At 43.0% G+C, this 16,918-nt stretch overlaps 1 protein-coding gene across 2 annotated transcripts in view; it reads right to left on the bottom strand.

Moving 5' to 3' along the window:
- DDC (dopa decarboxylase) overlaps nucleotides 1-16,918 on the bottom strand; it is a 173,237-nt gene that overhangs the window by 16,021 nt on the left and 140,298 nt on the right. For both annotated transcript variants that reach the window (XM_040353312.1, XM_040353313.1), the window contains exons 12-13: nucleotides 14,308-14,406; nucleotides 6,641-6,742 (exon numbers count right to left, since the gene is read on the bottom strand). In XM_040353312.1, coding sequence (XP_040209246.1) covers nucleotides 6,641-6,742; nucleotides 14,308-14,406 — 201 coding nt within the window. The remainder of the gene's footprint in view (nucleotides 1-6,640; nucleotides 6,743-14,307; nucleotides 14,407-16,918) is intronic.

The raw sequence follows: 16,918 nt of genomic DNA, 5'->3' as shown, positions 1-16,918 counted from the left end.
CCAAACTTAGGGAGAAATCAATAGATCACTATCAATCGATCAAGATGACTATTCTTGGCAAGTAAATTTTTGAGGAGCTCCCTGACTAAACCCCAGGGTGCTACACTGGTGTATATATAGACAGCTTTTTTGAATACCGGTACCATATTTGCTCTATGCCAATGTACCATTTTAGTCAAATAAGTGTCTTCAAAAATCAAGAATAGTAGCCTGGCTATCACCAAACTAAGCTTCCTGAGTAAAGGGTGTAGGCCAGGGGTAGGCAACCTTTGGCCCTCCAGCTGTTGTGGAACTACATTTCCCATGAGACAATGCAAGGCTGGCAGTTAAAATTACTCCCAGAGGCATTATGGGACTTGTAGTTCTGCAACAGCTGGAGGGCAACAGGTTGCCTTCCCCTGGTGTAGGCCATCAGGTCCTGGTGACTTATTTACATTTAACGTTTCTATCCTGTTTTGAATCTCTTTTTCTGCCAGCCACAAGGAAACATCCTCTCTATTATTAATAGCATTTCTGTTACATCTGTTAAACCCTCCTTTTCATGCATGTAAACTGAAGAAAAGTAATGCCTGTATACAGTATGTTTTTCATGGGCTCACATGTTCTGTCTTGGCCTTCCTACTGTTGATATATTTGTGGAATTTTTTCAAGTTTGACCATCTTTTTGCTTTTTATAGTCTATTTTTGCTACACTGATTGCCCTGGTACATTTCTTTTTGCATTCTTTGTAACTCACAGATGCCTCAAACCTTATTTTTTTTCAGCAGCCCCTGAACTCTTCTCTATGTGATCGTGTGCACATGTACACTCAGTCATTTATAGTAGTTTAGAGGCAGTTACATGGATTTTTTGGAAAGCAGAAAAATTGCGGTTGAGATTGTAGTTTACTGGCATTTCAAGCAGCGTTTAATGCGCATTTGCGTTTCGAAGGGTTTTTAACCACAGCCGACTGCCTAACGCACTTATATGTCAGCAGAATGGCACGGGCAGGCAAAGCAACATACAGGTACGTTGCTTTGAACCTGTAACCCTGCGGGACCCGCAAACTCGATGTCTGCCGGTGTCCCACAATTGTGTCACAGAGCGGCAGAATGGGGGGGGGGGGTGGTGCCATTGTAAAAAAGGCAACTCCCTGTTCTGCCTAGTGACAGGACACTGATCTTCTGCTCCCTGTCATCGGGGGAGCAGAAGGTTTAATAGCAAAAATATGCACTTACATTAGAGGAAATAAAAACGTGTAGGACACTGGAGAGCCGACAGGCATGCAGTCTCCCGTTCAAAGCGATGATGTCAGCGCGTCTGCCTCCCGACATTTCACTAAGATAGCATCGTCTGGGTTTGCTATTAAACCTTCTATAAGCTTTACACACCATGTGAGTCTCCTTCCATTTTGGGTCATTGATGCTGAGTTTCGTGGCCATTTGTGGCTATTGAGTTTACAACATCTGAAGCTTAAGTTCCCTGAGATTGGAGATTGCTGTCATCAGGAGTATGATCGATCTTTGTGGCCTGGTACAGCTTACTTCTGGTAAGCATACAACCGTATAGGTGGTGGTGCACTTGTGACACATTGTGGTCTTCTCACTCAAGATTTTTTTTCACTGGCTTCCACACGGTGTTAATTTTTCATTGGTTTGCCATATCGATTCACCAACGATTGGACTTTTTAAGATTTTTATCGTTTTTCACAATTTTGATTTTGGACTGTCTATGCACTTCTTTCTATATATTTTTCATTATTCATTTGTGATTAATACAGATTGCTGTGTTTAGATTTGTCAATATTGCTTCTTTATCATGTTTTTTTGCGCAGCTCTTCCCTTTTCTTTTTTCATTGTTTGAATGTGTGGTCTCATATTATGAGCTGCTGCATTTATTTTTATTTTTATTATTTATGATCACTTGTTTAGTAGCACAGTATATCCCCACTCCACATACAGTGTAGCATGACCACTCAACTGTCATTCAAAATGCGAGAGTTCTGTGCTGGGACCAATCCTGTTTAATTTGTTCATAAACGACCTGGAGGATGGGGTAAAAAGCGGATGATACTAAGCTAATCAGGGCAATAACTTCTCTGTAGGATGTGGAAACCTTGCAAAAAGATCTGAACAAATGAATGGGGTGGGCAACAAAATGTAAAATAATGTATTTGGGTGGCAAAAATATAAATGCAATCTACTCACTAGGGGGTGAACCTCTGGAGGAATCTAGGATGGAAAAGGATCTGGGGGTCCTAGTAGATGATAGGCTCAACAATGGCATGCAATACCAAGCTGCTGCTAACAAAGCAAACAGAATATTGGCATGCATTAAAAAGGGGATTACCTTCAGGGATAAAGCAATAATTCTCCCAATCTACCAGACTCTGGTCCGGCCACACCTAGAGTATGCTGTTCAGTTCTGGGCACCAGTCCTCAGGAAGGATGTACTGGAAATGGAGCAAGTACAAAGAAGGGCAACAAAGCTAATAAAGGCTCTGGAGTATATTAGTTATGAAGAAAGGTTACGAGCACTGAACTTATTCTCTCTGGAGAAGAGATGCTTGAAAGGGGATATGAATTCACAATAGGAATGAAACTTTTTTGCGGAAGATAGTTTAATAAGACACGTGGCCACTCACTAAAATTGGAAGAAAAGAGGTTTAGCCTAAAACTGCGTAGAGGTTTCTTTACTGTAAAGCCCCATACACACTTTGGGCCAGATTCAGGTAGGGAGCGCGTATTTGTGTGCGGGCGTAAAGTATCCTATTTACGCTACGCCTCCGCAACTTTGACAGGCAAGTGCAGTATTTACAAAGCAAAGTTGCGGCGGCGTAGCGTAAATAGGCCGGCGTAAGCCCGCCTAATTCAAATGTGGAACATGTGGGCGTGTTTTATGTTAATTTATTGTGACCCCACGTAAATGACGCTTTTTACGAACGGCGCATGCGCCGTCCGTGAAAGTATCCCAGTGCGCATGCTCCAAATTAACCCGCAAAAAGCCAATGCTTTTGACGTGAACATAAATGACGCACAGCCCTATTCGCAAACGACGTAATCGACGGAAAATTCGACGCTGGCCCGACGTCCATACTTAACATTGTCTGCGCCTCATATAGCAGGGGTAACTTTACGCCGTAAAAAGCCTTACGTAAACGGCGTATCTGTACTGCGACGGCCGGGCGTACATTCGAGAATAGGCGTATCTAGCTGATTTACATATTCTAGGCGTAAATCAGCGTACACGCCCCTAGCGGCCAGCGTAAATATGCAGTTAAGATACGACGGCGTAGGAGACTTACGCTGGTCGTATCTTAGACAAATTCTGGCGTATCTGATTCTTTGAATCAGGCGCCAAGATACGACGCCTCACACTCAGATATGATGGCGTATCTGGAGATACGCCGTCGTATCTGGAGATACGCCGTCGTATCTCTTACCTGAATCTGGCCCTATCAGTTTTCCTGCAAGTTTTTCTCTTCGGGTTTACCAAAACCATCTAATATAAGGTCAAACCTTAAGAGTTTCAATTTGTATGCAATCAGGCAGGCCCTTACACTACATGGTTTTGGTAAACCTGAAGAGAAAAATCTGCAGGAAAACTGATGGTGTGTATGGGGCTTAAAGGGGTTTTCCACCTTTTTTTTAAGTTTATTAAAAGTCAGCAGCTACAAAAAGTGTAGCTGCTGGCTTTTAATAAACAGACACTTACCTGCTCCACGGCTCCAGCGACGCACCGGCCGGGGCTCCGCTATTCGCCGCCCGGCAGTGACAGCTTTCGGCTTCACGGCCGGGCACCCACTGCGCATGCGCGAGCGGCAGTGCCCATGCGCGAGTGGCGCGGCGCCGTCCGTTTGGACAGGCACTCGCCTACAGGGAGGGGCTGTGAAAAGGCGATTAAGCTAATCGCCTTTCCAGCCCCACGGCGGAAGGAGGAAGTGGGACAGGAAGTCCCCTTCTCCTGATGCCCCCACTCCCCCCCCAAATAAATTACATGCCAAATGTGGCATGTAAGGGGGCGAGGAGTGGGTTAAGCGGAAGTTCCATTTTTAGGTGGAACTCCGCTTTAAGAGTGGCAAGGATGTGGGATTCCCTTTGGTTTCAGCGGGGGCAATCAATAGTTTCAAAAAACTATTAGATAAGCACCTGAACGACCGCAACATACATGGATATACAAGGTAATACTGACATATATTCACACACATAAGTTGTACTTGATGGACTTTTTTCAACCTCACCTACTATGTACCTGTATTATCCGGTGATAACATTACACTGTTTCCCCGCTATTGCTATCTGAGAATATAAGGTAATCTTTTCCTCCTTTATAAATAATCAGTTAATACATGATAAAATCACCAGAGCACCAGTGTTTAGCTAAAAGGAAAACACAACAATAGTTCTTAGCCCAGAGGAATGGTTTGTCATAGTTACATAGTTAGTCAGGTTGAAAAAAGACACAAGTCCATCCAGTTCAACCACAAAAAAATAAACAAACAAAATAAAAAAACATAGTACAATCCCATACACCCAACTCCATATCCACAGTTGATCCAGAGGAAGGCAAAAAACCCCAGCAGAGCATGATGCAATTTGCTACAGCAGGGGAACAAATTCCTTCCTGATAACTGCATAATGTATAAAGTGTACACATGTGTTTATATGTACAGTATTTAAACTACACCTCTGTAAACAGGCACTTTTTCTATTAGGTAGCAGGAAAACCAGTAAATATGTAAATAGAGTCTGAAAGCCTAACCTACTGACTAAAACGAATACAAAATATTAGTACATGCAATATTTCATTTTTTTCTGACAAAGTTCATGTCATTTTTTGAATCCAACTACAATATAGGAAGAAAATGTAAGTAAAACCACTAGACATTTCATATAGCGCTAGCTTTAAGAATTTCGGAAAGGTAAAACCAAATTTTTATCAATAATTGCTACATTGTACAAATGTGAGCTGAGATTTGACGCGTATGCCTTTTACTGAAAGCAGGTGTTTTCCCATGATTAAATATCTTAATTTCGCTACACGCAGTCCTTGTGTACAGTGTAAATATTACACAGTTTTGGAGAGCATTTGGAAACTCAGCTCACAGCTGCTTTTCACCACAGCAGGGGATCAATCTGAAATGTGGCACAAACACAAAGAAAATCAGTTCCCTTTTAGTCAACACAGTAGCATCCCGTGTAACCCTTTGTATGGGGCATATTAATGTATTCAGCAACTGGCAACATCATAACTATGATAACTGGGGCATCAAATTGACTAAGTGGGAAGAAGTCTGGTCATAATCACACTGGAATAAAATAAATAAACACGATCACACGCAATTCTCTGAACTTCAAAGCCCTAGTTCAATGGATGAAACGGGTATTGTTTAAGACACTTTCAAATTTGAAAGTGCCTGACATGCATCTGGGTTTACTTTCTGCAAGGCGAGATGATTTTTCTTCATTTTGTAATATCAAGGTAGGATTAATTTCATATGCACTGCCTTCTTAAAAAATGAATTATCCCCCCCCCCCCCCCCCCATGAAGGTTGGCCATGTAAGGATATGCAAGTATGGCAAAACGAGGGTTTCACAACACCTAGCCACACGAAATTTGGGGACCCGGTACCAACCCCAAACTTGGCACACATGTTTTCTCTACAAGTGTGCAAAGTTTGTTATCCAGGGGACCTACGGCCTGGGCACCCCTTCCATAGACTCCCATGTTAAATGTAAATTTTTCCGGTGACTTTGGGGACCGGGTACTGGTCAGTCGTAGGTTCCCTAGATCCGGATCTTGGCACACATATAGCCCCATTTCTCCTCTATAAGTGTGCAAAGTTTGTTGTCTGGGGGACCTATGGCTGGGGAGCACCGATTTTTCAAATCCGGGCACCCCTTCCATAGACTCCCATGTTAAACGTCAGTCTAGTCATGGGCACAGTGAGGCATGGGCACAGTGAGGCATGCACATGGACCAGGGTTTGACAAATTTGCTTGGAATCTAGGAGCCAGCTGAAAAAGTTAGGAGCCAGAAAACACACCCCGTCCCGCCAAGCTCACGTGCCGAAGCGAACACATACGTGAGTAGCGCCCGCATTTGTAAACGGTATTCAAACCGCACATGTGAGGTATCGCCGCGATCGTTAGAGTGAGAGCAATAATTCTAGATCTAGACCTTCTCTGTAACTCAAAACATGCAACTTGTAGAATTTTTCTTGTGATGCAGATGTTGGTCTGCAATATGTTTTTTCTTTTACTGTCAACTCATAGGGGTTGATTTACTAAAACTGGAGAGTGCAAAATCTGCTGCAGCTGTGCATGATAGCCAATCAGCTTCTAACCAGAAAAGAAAAACTGGAAGTTGATTGGTTTCTATGCAGAGCTATACCAGATTTTGCACTCTCCAGTTTTAGTAAATCAACCCCATATTAAGATTGTTATATTCTTGTGGTCATTTCATGTGACATTCTCTTCCCACATGTGACCATAAAAGTAGTAGAACATTCTCAGCCCAAGCTAAAAGCCAATATGCTTGGTACAGAATAACAGAATGTTCCATCCACAAACTAGTACATCCAACTCTTTAACAATAACACATTTTATTGTGTTCAATGGGGCTTGAGTACATCATTAGAGACAACATTATCAATCTTTACCTTTAAACGAAAGCATACAAGACCCAAAACAACGTTTCCACAGATTTCAAAACGGTCATCTTGTTTCACAAACTCCAGAAACTCCTGAGCCAGTCGAACATGCTGTCAGAGAATGATAGATTCATTATAAAACTCTCCCATTTGCATGAGATGATGGTTTCCAAAGGCATAAAGCAATTAGTAAAAGTTCAATGCACAGTACATTGTATACCTTAGTGCAGTGGTTCTCAACCTCAGTCCTTAAGTACACCCAAAGAGCCATGTTTTCAGGTTTTCTTTACTTTGCACAGCTCCTTTAAAGCTGAGTTCCACCCACATTTTTCACTCCTCACCATGCAGCTCTAATGTGCATCCTTAAAATGAATTGGCAATTTATATATATATATATATATATATATATATATATATATATATATATATATATATATATATATATATATATATATATATATATATATATATATATATATATATATATATAAAATTCAGTTCACTTACCTGATTTATGCCTATATCTAATTTCACTTCCTCCTCTAAAGGGCCACAGCCGCAGATGTAATTTATGGTGTTTCATTGGTTCCTGGGAGAACTTGGATAGCTTGGCATGTCGTCTATGGGAATTCTTGGCCAGCTTGGCATGGCACAGGTCCAGTAACATTTAACATTGACGTCTTTTGAAAATCTTCGTCAGCTTGACAATGGCTGTGCCATGCCAAGCTGACCAAAATTGCACCGCACTGTAGATGCACGAGATCAGCAGGTGCATGCTGGGTAGCCAGCATGCATGGAATCCAGGAAGAAGGACACTGTGGCTTCAGATGCCCTCACTGGAGATGGTCACAACGTGCAGAAACATCACAAAATAAGAAAACGATGCTGCACAAATAGAAAACTGGGCATAGTTTACAGCATACCTTTGTTACATTGCACGAGGCATGAATATTCTAGGGGTATTTTTATTTGAAACGTCAAATTTCAGCTGGAACTCTGCATTGAATCATTATCAATGACATGGTATTGATAAGAGCTATTTTATCCAAGGGAAGTTCACCCGTGGCCCGTTGGGGGTACTTGACTGAGGTTGAGAACCACTGCTAGATTCTACCATGCTAAAGTAAATTCTGCAATGCATTTCAACAGTTACACACTTGCCCTTCTGTGAAGTTTGTGAGCTATCCTGTATATACTTATGCTGCCTACACACGATCGGTCAAACCGATGAGAACGGTCTGATGGACCGGTTTCATCGGACCAAACCGATCTTGTGTAGGCCCAATCGGTTATTTATCTATAGGTTAAAAATAAGCAATCTTGTTTTAAATTTAACCGATGGATACCAAACCAATAGAAAAAAAACGATCGTTAGTAGGCACGACCATCGGTTAAACATCCAGGCATGCTCAGAATCAAGTCGACGCATGCTTGGAAGCATTGAACCTTGTTTTTTTCAGCACGTCGTTGTGTTTTACGTCACTGCGTTCTGACACGATCGTTTTTTTAACTGATGGTGTGTAGGCACGACTGACCATCAGTCAGCTTCATCGGTTAACCGATAAAAACGGTCCATCAGACCGTTCTCATCGGATGGACCGATCGTGTGTACGCGGCATTAGAGTTTATGTTCACTATAAAGGGGAATAGGTCTGTCTCGCATGCACCAACACGTGTTACATCATGAAAATCCAATCTGCATGTTTTCAAATGCAACTATTCTGTCATGCACAAAAGAACGGTAACTTTTATTTTTATTGCTGTGTCTTCATATTACAGTATTTTAAACAAAAGTCAGGATGAAAAGCTTATGTTTCATTCCTAGAATTGAGAAATGTGTTGGACCAGGCAAACGTATTAGTGATGCAAAACTGATGCTTACAGCATGTGTACTTTTCTCAGTTCAAGTCCATTGTTTGCTCTGTTAAACATAGGCTTTCATACATCGTGTTGGACAGCATTTTAGGATAAAAATAGACGCACTGGGGGAGATTTACTAAAAGTGCAAAATCTCCATCAGCTGTGCACAGAAACCAGCTTTCAGAAATCAGCTTTCAGCCTAGGTTCACATTGGAGCGATTTGTCATGCGATTTGAGAGATCAAAGTCGCAGCCTATTGGAGGCAAAAGCACTGTCCCAATTGGTGCGACACCAATTTTGCGGTGCTGCACCGATTTGCAAAAGTAGTTCCTGCACTACTTTTGCCGATTTCAGGTGCGATGTCCATAGACATCTGTGCATGACGCCACACAGATGTCTATCAAATAGCAGATGAAATCGCGCTGACCTTGCTACTTTGAAATCGCACTACTTCAAGTGAAGTAGTGCGATTTCAAAGTAGCATCAATGTGAACCAGGGCTTATTGTCAATAATTGAACAAGCTGAAGTTAGAAGCCGATTGGCTACTATGCACAGCTGCATTAGATTCTGACTGCTTCAGGTTTAGTAAATCTCTCCCAGTGTGTGTTACAATATATATTTTAGTGTTTGAGAAAAATCGTGGGTTCATCATTGAACTGATTAGAATCTGCTATACTAATGCAAGCCGATTATATGAATCATGTGTCTTTGATTACATTGCTGTGTGCACACGGTGTACTGCAGCGCATCACTTGGATGACCACATTTACTGTGTAATATGCTCATCTAACCCTCTTGTTTTGAATTGTACTATTGGTGTACTGTTGTAAAACGCTGCGCAAACTGTTGGCGCTATATAAATGCTGTACAGTAAAACCTTGGTTTGTGAGCATAAATAGTTCCTGAAACATGCTTGTAATCCAAAGCACTTGTATATCAAAGCATATTTTTACAGGGTAGAAAAGAGAAGAGAGGCATCTCTAAGTGTAGCAATACGTTGCTAAATGTTGTACCTTCATTAAATGTAACCATATTGCTACACTTAGAGGCTCCTCTCTTCTTTTATACTCAGTTGTGACATGACGCTACTCTTATATCAAGACATCGCTTGTATATCAAGGCAAAATGTATTAAAACATTTTGCTTGTCTTGCAAAATGCTCTCAAACCAAGTTACTCTCAAACCAAGGTTTTACTGTATAATAATAATAATAATATTAAATGGACTATTGTGCTTTTGGTTTTAAACATGAATTGCCTGCAGTTTTCCACATAAACACTAGAGGGAGACACGTACCTAGAAAAAGATTTAAACTAGAAAGTACATGGCTAAAAAAAATGTTTCATAGCAACTTTAATCCTTATTTTAGGACATTTGCATAAGAATGACAGACCATGTCTGACCTCAAGGACCTAATGCCCCGTACACACCATCACTTTATGTGATGAAAAAAACGACGTTTTTAAAAACGTCACTTTAATTGACCGTGTGTGGGGGAAAACGTCGTTTTATGTCTTCTAAAAAACGACCAAAAAAAATTGAAGCATGCTTCAATTTTATGTGTCGTTTTTCAAAACATCAACTTTTACTTCACAGAAATTGACCGTGTGTAGTAAAAAACGTCGTTTAAAACTACGTTTTTTTCACCCGCGCATGCCCAGAAGCTACTTATGAAGCAAGCTTCAATGGAAAACATGGTGAACGTAACCTCGCTTTGCTAGAACATTGTGAGAAAAACGATGGTGTGTAGGCAACTTCATCTTTGAAAATTGAAGTTTCAAAAACGTGATTTTTTACTTCACAGAAAATGTCGTTTTTTTTCATCACATAAAGTGATGGTGTGTACGGGGCAGAAGAGTTTTGTTTATTGGTTGCGTTTTAGCTTTATAATTTTTATGTATTTTGAAAACAGCTCAAGATTTTAAAGCACTAATGCCCTGTACACACGATCGGTTCGTCTGATGAAAACGGACCGATGGATTTTTTCATCAGATATCCGATGAAGCTGACTTTCATCAGTCTTGCCTACACACCATCAGTTAAAAATCCGATCGTGTCCAACGCGGTGACATAAAACACAACGACGTGCAGATAAAAATGAAGTTTGATGCTTCCTTACATGCGTTGACTTGATTCTGAGCATGCATGGATTTTTGACCGATGGATTTCCCCACAGACGATCGTTTTTTTCTATAGATTTGTTTAACCATACGAAAATTTTAAAACAGGTTCTATTTTTTTTCACCGATGGGGAAAAAAACTGATGGGGCCCACACACGATAGGTTTGTCCGATGAAAACGGTCGATCGGTCCGTTTTCATCAGACGAACCGATCGTGTGTACAGGGCATTAGAGTATTAGACCAATACAAGCAGTGTGACAACTAGTTAATGTACAATTTAGCACTTAGACCAATTCCTTGTGCAACAATGGGCACAAAGGGGCAGATCCAGAGAGAGAGTACGCCGGCGTATCTACTGATACGCCGCCGTACTTTCAAATTACCTGCGTCGTATCTTTAGTTTGAATCCTCAAACCAAGATACAACGGCATCTGGGTTCGATCCGACAGGCGTACGGCTTCGTACGCCTTCGGATCGTAGATGCAATACTTCGGCGTCTGCTGGGTGGAGTTCGCGTTGTTTTCTGCGTCGGGTATGCAAATTAGCTTTTTCCGACGATCCACGAACGTACGCGCGGCCGTCGCATTCTCTTACGTCGTCTCTAGTCGGCTTTTTCCAGCGTATAGTTAAAGCTGCTATTTTGCGGCGTATACATAGACTTGCCATGTTAAGTATGGCCGTCGTTCCCGCGTCGAAATTAAATTTTTTTTTTTTTTGCGTAAGTCGTCCGTGAATAGGGATGGACGTAATTCACGTCTAAGTTAAAAAAATTATGTCGTTGCGACGTCATTTCGCGCAATGCACGGCGGGAAATTTCAAAACGGAGCATGCGCAGTTCATTCGGCGCGGGGACGCGCTTCATTTAAATGAATCACGCCCCCTACCCGCCGATTTGAATTACGTGCCGAGAGATACAATACGCCGTCGTAACTTACGGCGCAAATTCTTTGTGGATTCAAAGAATGAAAAAGCAAGTTACAGCGGAGTAGCGTATCTCTGATACGCTGCGCCTATCTAAATGTATGTGAATCTGCCCCTTAGTAGCATTGAATGTGCTTGCTAATGCTAAAAGCCAATGGATTGCAGCTGATTAGCATTCAACCACTTGGAAAAAAAAAGAAATGTTGCTTTTAAAGTGTTACTAAACCCAGGACCCTGCATTCACTATATCTGGTCTCTCACACTACACAGAACATGGAAATGCAATTATTTTCATAAATATTAACTACTTAATACCTTTTCTCATCAACAGTTAAAGCAGCCTTGTGACTTCTATCAGTGTCCAGCCAAGCATCGGTTAAAGCTTGTAGGAGGAGTTTTATGACTGTCCTATGAGGCTGCAGGACCCCTGAACCCGCTGTCTGGGCATTTCCGATTGGCTCTGTGCTGATCACATGCACCATCCCAGGAAAAAAGAAAAACACCTCTCTAGAAATGCACACCAAACTGAACATGTGCAGCCTGAGTCCATGGACTCTGTGTTATCAGGAAATTATCAGGGTATAGTGTAAGAAGGGGAGTATTAGAGAAGACAGGATCAAACAGCCTTTTTACATAATGCAGATGAATAACCCCTGTTCCACAGTGAGTATACCAAGCATGCTTTTCTGCATATACAGGCTGATTTTTCCTGTTGTGGGTTTAGTAACACTTTTTAAGCTCACCACACACTATGCAATGTGACTGTACTATTTTCTTTTTAATATTTAAATCTATCAACAGTTATGTAGTACAAGGTTCTGCTTGGTTGGATACATATTGATTATAAAGATTAGCTTGGACCTCATATTACATTTTGGTAAATCTTTAAGTTGACTGTACAAAGACTGCATGGTAATGCCGCGTACACACGATCTGAATTTCCGATGAAACAAATCCAACAGACTTTTTTCATCAGAAAATCCGATCGTGTGTATGCAGCTTTAGAGTGTAACATGTGGTAAACCTTAGAGGTCTATATATATATATATATATATATATATATATATATATATATATATATATATATATATATATATATAGTCTCATAGTTCATGCATAAGTAAGAATTTGTAATATGTGTGTAATGCTATTTTCTACATGTTTCCTTTCACCAAGTGAATGTGAGGCCTCGTACACACGACAGAGTTTCTCGGCAGAATTCGGCGAGAAACTCGGTCAGAGCCGGATTCTGCCGAGAAACTCTGTCGTGTGTACACTTTCGGCCCGATGGAGCCGCCGAGGAACTCGTCGAGAAAATAGAGAACATGTTCTCTATTTTCTCGTTGTTCTATGGGAGCTCTCGGCCCGCCGAGCTCCTCGGCGGCTTCAGGGCTGAACTGGCTGAGGAACTCGATGTGTTTGGCACGTCGAGTTCCTCGGCCGTGTGTACGAGGCCTAACATTCAGTCCTAAGGGTCAAGAGCCAAAAGAACATTTGGCCATAGAGTTAAAAGAAAAACTCACCAACATCGAAAACAGTTTAACACTATTAAACAGTCCGCCAGAAGGGGAAACAATATGACAGAGACCTCTGCACTGTGTACACAGTATATGGCCGTTCCTGTGTGAACGACCAAATGAATGGGTGTTCAGCAGATCGGATGTCCAGCAGCAGTGTGACGTCAAACATTTAGCAGCTGTAATACTACCACTGCATAATGTGGCAGCTTCCTTCTCTGGGATAGGTGTTGTTGGGGGATTCCAATCTTACATATGAGAGCAGGGATAGTTAAAAAAAAAAAGATGGGCTCCCCAAAATGTTTACAAGACCTTTCAGTCAGGTATTGATGCCCCTAAAGTCCATTCCTGACTCAATTTGGAGCATGCTGCCCAGCTGGCCAGAAAAGGATAGTGGGCGTGCATATCCCCCCCCCCCCCAAACCATACCAAGTCACAAGCCCAAGGGACCCTTCTTCCTGCCCAGGCAAAGCACCTATACCAACCATGCACAGCTGCACCAGATTTTGCACTCTAGTTTTAGTAAATCAACACTTTTGTGCTTTTAATTGAGAAAAGTGCACACTGTAGAGGGATATGCTTTGTTCATTTTTTATGTCTGAGGTTTACAACCACTTTAAGGTACTAACATACTCTAAGGCCGCGTACACACGGTCGTTCCAAACCGATGAGAATGGTCAGACGGGCCATTTCCATCGGTTCACCGCTGAGGTGGCCTGATGGTCTGATGTGCGTAGACGCCATCGTTCCAAAAACCGATCGGGTCAGAACGCGGTGACGTCAAACACACGACGCGCTGAATAAAACGAAGTTCAATGCTTCCAAGCATGCGTCGACTTGATTCTGAGCATGCGTGGGTTTTGAACCGATGCTTTCTGTACTAACCATCGGTTTGGACCGATTGGGCAGCGGTCCATCGGTTCGTTTTTAAAGCATGTTTTAAAATTTTGGACTGAAGGAAAACAGACCGATGGGCTATACACACGGTCGGTTTGGACCGATGAAACTGAACCTCGGTCCATTCTCATCGGTTTTGTCCGACCGTGTGTACGCTGCCTGAGACCTACTGAGCTGCAGTACATGCTGTAAATGCAAACTTATTTCCATGGGTAAGCATATGTAAAGTAAATTGCATGTTTTATTTGCAAGGACATGGACAAGCCTCTCGATGCAGCCTAGCAATGTAATAAAAATACATTCAAAATGACAGTCAGTTTTACTTGCCATATATGTCTTTGTGCACAGTTCTATTTACCTTACGGATATATTCCTGAAGTCCTTTCACACCATACATTCTTAAAACAAACCACAGTTTTAGAGAACGAAATCGCCTTCCAAGTGGGATTTGCCAGTGCTGTTAGGAAAGAAAGTTTGAAAGTAGTATACAACGCTCCATAAAATCAAGCTTTACAATTTATGTCAAAATGAGTGTGGATACAGAAACTTAACACAGAGAATATGTCCAATCTTTTGGGTCTGGTATTGATTTTAAGGGGAACCCCATGCCAAAATTAAAAAAAACAGCATAGGCTCCCCCAAAATCCATAACCTACCCTTATCCGAGTACACAGCCCGGCAGGCCAGAAAAAGGGGGGGGCGAGCAAGCCCCCCCCCCAAACCATACCAGGCCCCATGTCCTCAACATGGGGGTGCTTTAGGGCAGGGGGTCTCAGCCCCCCCACCCCAAAGCACCTTGTCCCCATGTTTATGGGGACAGGGGCCTCTTCCTGACAACCCTGGGGGTCTGCGCTTGCCCGTTTCCTCCACCTTTCCTGGACTGTCGGGCTGCATGCTCGGAGAAGGGTCTGTTATAGATTTTGAGGGGGACCCCACACCATTTTTTTTCTACATTTTGCCATGGAATTTCCATTGAAAATCCATACCAGACCCAAAGGGCCTAGTATGGATTGGGGAGGAGGGGACGCTGTTTTTCCCCCCTGATATTTCTATTGCTGGCCATGGTATTGTATTGCTGGAAATTTAAATGTAATTTTTTTTCTTTAGAAATGTCAGTTTTGCTGCAGTAGATTCTATACATGGCCACTTTACAGGCAGACTAAGGGGACCACCCAGGCACTATATTTAAAGGATTTTTTCAATTTTATTCTTTCACTTTAGACATCATTAAAATTACTGCTCCTTTAAATACAATATGTTTTAAAAGTTTTAACTTGCATATAAGCCATCAAAATGAGCACTGTTGGTTGTTCACATTTGGGTCCCATAGACTTCAATGGGGTTTAATGTTCAGGTCCGAACTTTTGCTATGATAGGGAGTTCTGGTGCAAACTGAACCAAGGGGTGTTTGGCCCATCTCTAGCTATGAATGAGCCACTGGAGATGCACACTCCTATTTCCTTTTTTTTTTATTACAAGCATTTGCTATTTATAGAGCTGATAATTAGCATAATTGTTTTACATACTGTACAATCACATCAGTCCCTACCTCCCAACCATCCCGGATTACGCGGGACCTTCCTGCGATTTTAAGTAAGTCCCAGGGTCCCACTGATCTGGGCTGAAGTCCCGGAAGCCCAGAGCTGGAGCAAGTTCCTTCCCTGAGCTCCACTCAGGGTTACTGGGAGAAAATCTGGACACAATCTCTGCCCCCCTTTCCTCAATGCAGTCACCGGTTGTTAGGACCATCGGCGTCTTAGCAACCTATGACATTATATGCAGGTCTCTGAGCTCCACCCCGGCTCCGGCTCCCGATGCCTCCTATCAGCGACGCCTATACCGGCTCTCATCGGCCCCGATCCCATTTGCATGCAGCCTCCATACCAGCTCTAAACCGCCCTGATCCCGCCTCTCAGCGGCTTGTGGAAGGTAAGCAGAACCAGTGGTGTTGCTATGGGGGACGGTGGGGGGCTGGTCACACCAGGTGACACCCGTTAGAGGGGTGACAACATTCTGAGGTCCCAGAGGCAGGGCTTTTCTTTCAGCCAGCACTAGCCCTGTGTCAGCCTTTCACTGCTGTCACTTCTAATACAGAAGCTCGGCTTTTGTATTTAGAAGTGACCGTACAGTTCTCCGTGTAGTATGGCTGCACTGAATTCTCCCCACCTGGGTGTAGCAGAGCTCCTGTCATGTGAGGGGGGAGGGCCAATGACATTCCTGGTGCCAGGGGCAGGCATCCATCCAGACATGCTGCCGCTGTGTTGACTGCTGTGATTCTCTGCACCCACAGCATCTTCCCTGCAGCTATCCTATCCAAATCCCGATTCCAGCAACAGACAGGTCAGTTCCTGCAGGATTGTCTGCAGGAACAGATCCCATCCTCCCCAGATCCCCCATACCATTGTCTGCTATCACCAGATAGCAACTCCAACCAGTCCAGCTTGCTATCCCCCCCTCTCCCCCCATGGTGAGCCCTCCACATCTCTGACTGGGATCTGTCCAGACAGATGAGAATGTATTGGGGTATTTATGCAATTAGAGAGGATTGGGGGAGATTTGTGCGAGGAGGGGGATTGGAGAGATTGTGCGAGAAGGGGGGTTTGTGTGAAGAGAGGGGATTGGGGGATTTGTGCTAGGAGAGGGGAATGTGGGGATTTATGCAAGGGCGGTATTTATTCAAGAAGGGGGGATTTGTATGAGAAGGGGGGTTTGTGCTAGGAGGGAGGATTAGGGGGATTTATGCAAGGAGGGGGGTTTGTGCAAGAAGGGGGGATTAGGGAGATTGTGCGAGAAGGGGGGTTTGTGCGAGGAGGGTGGATTGGGGGGATTTGTGCAAGAAGGGGGATTTGTGCGAGTAGGGGGATTGAGGGGGATTTGTATGAGATGGGGGGGGTTTGTGCGAGGAGGGGGGATTTGTGCAAGAAGGGGGATTTGTGCGAGGAGGGGGGATTGAGGGGGCTTTGTGCGAA

This window comes from Rana temporaria, chromosome 5 (genome assembly GCF_905171775.1).
Source record: "Rana temporaria chromosome 5, aRanTem1.1, whole genome shotgun sequence".
Classification (NCBI taxonomy): Eukaryota; Metazoa; Chordata; class Amphibia; order Anura; family Ranidae; genus Rana; species Rana temporaria.
The sequence above is the reverse complement of the archived record's forward strand: the minus strand, read 5'-3'. Positions and strand labels throughout refer to the sequence as shown.